Source organism: Lissotriton vulgaris, chromosome 7 (genome assembly GCF_964263255.1).
Source record: "Lissotriton vulgaris chromosome 7, aLisVul1.2, whole genome shotgun sequence".
In the NCBI taxonomy this organism is placed as follows: Eukaryota; Metazoa; Chordata; class Amphibia; order Caudata; family Salamandridae; genus Lissotriton; species Lissotriton vulgaris.
In genome coordinates this window covers 803706752-803714467 of record NC_141695.1, presented here as the reverse complement: position 1 = coordinate 803714467, position 7716 = coordinate 803706752, and the positions used below count along the sequence as shown (strand labels likewise).

The 7716-nt window shown below is 42.4% G+C and overlaps 1 protein-coding gene across 5 annotated transcripts in view; it reads right to left on the bottom strand.

Moving 5' to 3' along the window:
* Positions 1-459: 459 nt before the first annotated feature.
* Positions 460-7716, bottom strand: part of RBFOX3 (RNA binding fox-1 homolog 3) — a 446314-nt gene continuing 439057 nt past the window's right edge. For 4 of the 5 annotated variants that reach the window (XM_086931064.1, XM_086931061.1, XM_086931065.1 and 1 more), the window contains one exon: positions 5378-6064. In XM_086931064.1, the coding sequence (XP_086787190.1) occupies positions 6020-6064 (45 nt within the window). In that variant the 3' untranslated portion in view covers positions 5378-6019. Of the gene's footprint in view, positions 2011-5377; positions 6065-7716 lie in introns of those variants that run through there. The other variant, XM_086931063.1, reaches the window with a different exon arrangement.

Here is a 7716-nt window from a genome sequence, read left to right as displayed (position 1 = left end):
CTTAACTAAACCAGTACTACCAGCCATACAATTAAGCTAAAGACATTCACTGAAATGGATTTCACGAGATGCTATGCCATCGACCCAAGGGCCGTTATAAAAAATATATCCGGATAGACTTACCAGGATCCAATACGAAAACAGAAACCACAAGCCCCATAAGGACACAACAACCATCATCACTGATCCCACCAGCAATAGCATCTGTTTAAAGAACTTCTCTAAATCAACATAGTGCTAATTATCCAACAGCCATTACAAGCACTGATTCTAACACGTAGGCAATTCGCCAATAGACTTTCAACAACACACATACGAAAAGCTATGCTATAGATCGAAAGATATTAATGGCGACTGATTTTATTCGCACCGCCAATATTAATTATTTCCGGCTCATGATTTGACTTTCATAAATTCAGAGTTTCAAACAACAGAAAACGCACAACAACCAGGTTGAAGAAAGAAATCTTTAATAATCATATTAATAGTAATAATAATCATAATAATAATAACAATAAGTAAGAATAATTAATAATACTGGTAATTGGAATCACACGATAGAAGCATACTGATTGGAAAAAGGAGGAGAAGGGTGAAGGAGCCAAGATTGGGCTCCAGTATAGAGTGGGGGAGGGGCAGGTACTGCATGAGGTGTAAAATGGTAAGCAAAGAGAAGAGGGCATGATAAGGAAAAAGGACTGGTGGAAGGGGGCTATGTACACTGGGGATAGAAAAGGAGAAGTTTATTTAGTTCTTTATTATTTAGCGCTGAGTATAAAGTGGGAATTTCAGTTGATGAAACAATGGAGCCATGGCTGAGAGATATTTACTGGCACATATAGATATTTTATATAATATATATTATATACATCCCACTCCCGGCAACCCTCCCACCTCCCACACCACAACAGACACCAGGTCCAGCATTATTACCAGACATTCATCAATTCAAACTTTTTTTCACCCAGACCACCTGCCACATCCTGTTCAAGATTTGCTGTAGAGAATTTATGAGATTTCAGGAGAGTGGGAAGAGTGTTTGTGTTCTTAAAGTGCTGTGGAAAATATTGTTCTTGGCTCATATATATATATATATCTATATATATACACACACATATATATTTAAAAAGGATCCTCAAGCCCTTTGGAAGAAAAGCTGCTGCAATGAAAACTTCTGCTGAGATATCTCTCCGTATCACCTGAAGACAGCGAGTTCTCTCCTTTCTTGGTCCTCGCTAATGAGTGCCTCCGGGCCGTGGGATAGCGAATGCACGCAACATGGAAGAAACTTGTGGGCCATTTGAGTTTGCCGCGGGAAATGTTCGTCCCCTACTCAGCTGCAAAGAGGGTCTGGCATCAACTGCAACAGTGGCATGCATAGTGAAATTGTAATGTACCCACGGGTCTGATCTGGGCACCTTGGTGGAGCTCTCTGGCACATTGCGGGTGCATGACTGAGCACCCTCTGCTAGGACGACAGCACGGTAAGGAGCACACGCTGGTATATTATGGGACATGACTGAGTTCCTGCTGGCATGATGCGAGTACAGTGCAGAGCTCCCGCTGGCATGGAAGGGTGCATGGCATCTGGACCACACCTTACCAGAAGAGCTCCCTTCATGACCTAGGACGGGGTCTGCTGCAGTTTGTATGCTCCATGCTATCTTTCCTGAGGTGACTTCTCTGGCTGCACAGACTGGAAGACAGAAGCCCGAGAGGATATGCAAGTGGGCACGTGCTGGGTTGTTCGTGGAGGGGGAGGGGTACGCCCCCCCACGTGGCTGCTGGGTATAGACAAAGGACTGTCTCTGCGTACTGCTGAGCTCAAAAGCTGACCGCACCCCTGTAACTCGCATCCCAGCAGTGCCTCCAATATGCCATGATCTCTTTTGCTGAGAGAATATGTTTTTCATTTTTCTGGATGTCTCTCGGTTGCTGATTTGTTGTATTGAGTGTTTAAAGTCCTGTTTGTCTTTTCTGGCCCAAGAAGATAACATCAGAAGTATTTCACTACAATACAAAACAAACACAAAGAAAGAAGCAAATCCTTTCACAGTTTTCAGCATAGTAACTATTGAGACAATTCATTAAAACACCACGTTAATGTAACATTTCTTTAAAAAGAACTCTCAGAGGAGCACATAGAGAGATTCCATAGCTAGATGCAAGATCTGAACCATACCTGCTGTCAGTGGAGCTAAAAGTCAGTATACTTGACATCAGCCATGCCTACGGGTTGACATTCAGTGTCTGATCTGGAGCCATCATTCTAGAGCCATCATTCTCCAGTAGGGTAGGCGACCTTTGCTGGTTATTAACTGGAGAAACTGCTCACTACAGCTTCATTGTGCTCTGAATTATCGGTGGGGGCAACCTGGGACTGACGTCCAAGTTTCTCAAGGATTCCACTCTATTCTCACTGAAATGACACCTCATGTGCTGCTCACTGTCACATTTTCTGAGTATTCTCTGGTGATAGACCTGGTCCAAATCATTCGCACTACTCATGCCTACAACCCCAGTCCAAACAATGTGCCTTTGCCGGTTATGCCCTGAATAGTGGGAGAAAGTATGTTGTGTCTTGTTGGTTGGTTACATTTAAGTGGGCACCTATCTGATATTTAAGATTTTAGCTTAAGTCCCAGTCCATTGACCAGAGCAGAGAACTCCAGAGCATGGTTCATTATTTACTTCCAACCATAACCGGTGCTGTGTGCAGCTTCGCAGGCAGAGAGTTCGAGGATGCTGTGTGCAAAGGAGGATGATTCTGTGACTCAAGCGCAACTCGCCTGGTTAAAACCGAGAGCGGTAATTGCACAGCAGAAACTCTGAGATCATGGCTGATAAATTAATTTATATAATAACTGGTACTTATGTAGCACTTCCCTGCGCCTAAGATTTTTAAGTGCCGTAATAACAGATATTACCTTCAGGTGAGACTTGATCACAGCTGCATTTGTACTCTCTGTGTCAGACTCCTCCCTTCCTTTGCCTTCAGCATCAGCTGAGACCTGTGCGTCTGCCTTACACTCCTGAAAAGTCCTGGATCTGGATCAGATCCTGCCTTTCTCACCAGAAAACTGTATATAACCCTCTGGGAGAGGAATGTTGGAGATAACGTGTCCATATAGGCCTCAACGTGGTCCCGCTTCCATACACAGGCATCTCTAAGGTGGCTAGAGCAGGAAATAGTTACTTCCCAAAGTGACTAAAGCTACTTTAGACCTCTACAGAATTTTGTACACGGACGTGATCAAAGCAGTGGAATCAGTCAGGGACGTCTCTATGCGAGTTCTGATCTTCACATCAATATTGGGTCTCTTGTCCATATTATGCGATCTCACTAAAATATGCTATATCAAAACAGATGCAGACGAGGTCTCACCTCATTGCTAAGCTGCCAGAGTAGCAGGAGCTTCTGCTGCAAAAAGCATTCATATCAAGTATGTAGCGCCTAGAAGACCTGATTATTACAGCAGAGAGCTGCTTGAGGTGGATATGTTGTCCAGTGGCTAAATTGGGGCTTCTTAACAGGGAGATATGAGCTCAAATGTTGGGTTCTCATCCTGACCAATATTGTGAGAGCCTTGAAAACCCCTACATCACCCTCAACCTTTGGTTTGTTTAGCTGTAAAAATTAAGAGCGCATAGGAACTGACTGAAGACCAGTATTTTGCACATTATTTGAGAAGATAGCATTTATTTTAGCCTTGAATGCCACCAAGAGATGACGTACTTCATGATGTTGCAATTTACAAGCTTACTCGCTTGCAACACATGTGGAAGCTGTAAATAGGAGCAAAGATACTGTAGCAGATAGCCAACCCAATTTTCATGGGGACATCTTTCCACTACTCGAACTGTCAGCCAACACATGTGGCACTTTGTTTCACCTTTTTAAGTAGGGGACTTTTACTCCAATAAAATTGGGGCTCCTGGCTCAGAAACCATGAATAAGGAAACGTCACCCCATGACTTGGGCTACCACTGGCAGCTAATGACTTGCACGTGGCACAGGATAGGTTAGCGTCCACCTCATGGGGTAATGGTCGCCACAGTCCTAGGTTTGCTGTACCAAGTGTCTAGACATACAAAAATAACTGAACATCACTCATGCTTTATTCACTTGAAATTGTTTTACTTCTTATGCTAATAAATGCAGCTCTGGGCAGGCTCGTGGGACACTTTTACCCAGAGGGCTGCACAACGTTACACAGCAGGGTGCCAGCTGTTCGGAATATTCTGAAAGTTACTTCTCCCTCCCTCCTTTTCAGAAGGCCTGCATTCATTGGTCGCTACTGGGTCGGAGCCCCCTCATCCCACTGGATACGCTAATATAAACTGTCAAATGTACATGTGAAAAGAAACCCCATCATCACAATCACCAAACGTGTTTTCTTTCATAAAACAGAATTCTAAGGGTTCATCTTTAGTTTGAACCAAGAATATCTGAAAAAAACCTTCTAAGCATAAGAGATCTCATCCATACACAAATACGTTGAAAAGGTTTAGATGCTAAAAATACACTTAAGACTAAAACAGCTTCTAGTTCTATCAATATGAACAAAATCCACATGACATATTTTCTACAAAGTTGTGTTTGTTATAAAATAGTCCCACGATGTACAATAAGCTCCTAGGATCATTTTAAAGGTAAAAATCAACATTATGCAGACACATCTACAAAGACCACAAAATGCCCAACTCATCATTAATGTTCAATGGAGTTAGGACCCTCAATTGGGCGCTCCAGCAGTTGTCTAATTTTAGTCCCACTTTAAGGTGTCTCTACACCTCTGAATTTTTCACCGTCTTATAAACCTACGAAAGGTCTTCACACTGATACTGACGAACCAAACTAAGGATGGGCGGTAAAGTGGGGCTTGAGCGGAGGCAGTCAATGGGTTTAATAAGACTTTTGTTGACATTGCTAGTATAAGCAAGTCTCCATACCAAATTTAATGGGACAGTCACAAGACTTGTAATGCCACCAAGTGGAGTGTCCACCTGCTTGTGCTACCAGGCTGGGGGAAGGGTCTCAGCTTGAAGTGTAATGAACCCTAATAAAGGGTGTAACTCATCTGTACTGTTTGCTGTTGTATTAGGTATGTATATATCTTTATCTCTCTCTCTCTATCTAGCTATCTATATATCTATATCTATATCTATATATATATATATATATATATATATATATATATATCTATATATATATATATATATATATATATATATATATATATAGAGAGAGAGAGAGAGAGAGAGAGAGAGAGAGATCTCTCCTTCCTCAATGACAGTTTTGCAGAGTGCACGTTGGATGAGAGCCAACTTGAACCTTACACTTTATCAATGATGGATAAAGAAAAAAACTGGGAAAATATGCAGTGTGACAATTAACCTGTGCTTCAGTCCCATGTCTGCCCCTCTCACTCCACCAGTTCTCTGGCATTGAATGCACCTTTTTTGTCCCCTTAACATAATGAGGGTACTGGGTACCCAGAGTGGTGGCCATCGATATTAAGGTCCTCAATCTGAGCATGGCCACTAATATTCGCGCACAACACCACCACCTGCTCTTGAACAGTTAGTACAAGACTTCTACCCTACCTCTAGCAAGCCCACCACTCTACCTCGTGCTTCTGAGACAATTAAGTGTCAACTATACACCACGTGACCTACCCCTGAGCATGCTCAGCCTCAATCACACCAGAATATCTTCTTCTGAGCATGCTCTGTGCCATCAACCAAAACCCACAGTCAATGTGTTTCTTTAACAATAAACTTTACAAAAGTACACACACACATTTTACAGAGAAAGGAATGTACACCAGAAACGCAGAGACAAAGAGGTGAAGGAGGTGACCAGGCTTGAGGTAAAAGGTCAGTAGTGTGGCAGGGGCCAGCCGCTGGCCTCAGAACCTGTTCTGTGCACTTTATCTCCCCCTGCAGTCCTGTCTGGGCCTTTTGCTCTGACATTTTTTGTGTTTTGTTTAGGAAGTGATGGTTTAAAGGTTTGTTGCTAGTAGGGGGTGAATCGACTGTATGTCCCTCGGTATAGGCTAGCCTGCAACATCAAAGATGAAAAACAAAGAAAACAACCCATCAGTAACGTGTAGCCTGTGGTTTGCTCAAAGAAAAAGGAAATTCAACTGGAATATGCCTGTTCTCTTCCCTTCCTCAAGGAACTCACAGTGAAATGGTGTGGTCCACTTCATTCTGCAGGGGGAACCGATAAACCTGTAGACATTGCCCCACTGTATGATGGGTATGCAGATTTCCCCTGAACTACCCTCACTATATTGTTCCCTGCCCTCCTGTTGTGAATTTATCTGCTTGGGTGGAGATCATTAGAGGCTTTATGTTGCCTTAAGAATCAGACATGGAAAGGAGACTTGTCTAGACCACTCTACACTCAAATTCGAATCTCTGTCGGTGGAGGGGGGGTGGAGTCAGAATGCAGGTGAAAGATGAAGAAATAGCTAGAGAGCGTTAGGGAAGTAGAGTGATTTCGGTAACCACTTCACGTGCAATAATAGGCAAATTACTTTCTCAGATGAAAAAATGCTTAGAAATGGAAGTGGAAGGAACTGTGGCCCAGATTCATAATCCAAAACAAATTGTAATTTGAGTTGGATTGTAACCAAAAGTAAAGGAGCAAAATGCTCTGCCTTTTGTTACTTTGCGTAAAGGGGGTGTTTCATGGGTGGTGCAAGAGCATTCATATGCAACCACCATGGGTTGTGATGCAAACCCCTTTATACAAAGAACTGTAGAAAGGGATTAGCCCCAAACACTTGCAACTCTGTGATCCAGGCGTAAATGAGGAGAAATATTTTTGTTCTTCTCTTTTGCATGAGTGCTGAACACATACATAGAGAGAAATGCTCTAAAGGAAATTTTTTTGTACATGAAGGAATCCCTTCCTGCACAAAAACGAAATGGTTTCTTACCTGTAGGAGTAGTTTTGCAGCTTGAAGAATTTTCTGGATTCACATGCTGTGTATTATTCCACCATCTAGTGGAACGATCCGGAATTCTCCTTTATGCTAGTCCTTTTTCTTTTTTCTCTGTTTTTTATTGTTGTTGGGCGTTCAATGTCCCACCATTTGGTGCCTAATCCAGTTGCTCCTGATGTAATATACCCTTCCCTAGAAGCTTTGGAACATGGCCACCATCTTTAGATTGTTTTTTTGGGTCAAATAAGCTTCAGGTTATTTTTTTCACCTCTGCTCCCTCATTTATTGGGGTGGCAGGTGGGTTGCATGTGATTCCAGAAAATTATTCAAGCTGTAAAACTATTCCTACAGGTAAGAAACAATTATGTTTTGAAGCATGAATCTTTTCTGGATTCACATGCTGTACATTAATTTTCTACCGCTCCTTTTTTTATACTTGTGGAGGCTGGGTTTGAGATGAGTTTGAGCTTGTGAATAAATGTTTTAGTACTCTCTGTCCTACTTGTGCATCTGTATGTCGATGCAGTAGTGCTTTGTGAACATGTGCACTGATGACTAAGTAGCTACCATGCATATGTCATGCAACAGGATATTTGCCAGGAAGGCCATTGTAGCTCCTTTCTTACGTGTTGAGTACGCTTTGGTTTGATCAGTAGTTGAATGTCAGCTGTTGTGTGACCCATCTGGATTGTTTGAGTAACCCTCCTTGCGATGGTGTTTTTAGTAACTGGTTTTCTTTTGTTTTTGTCTGCAAAAGACA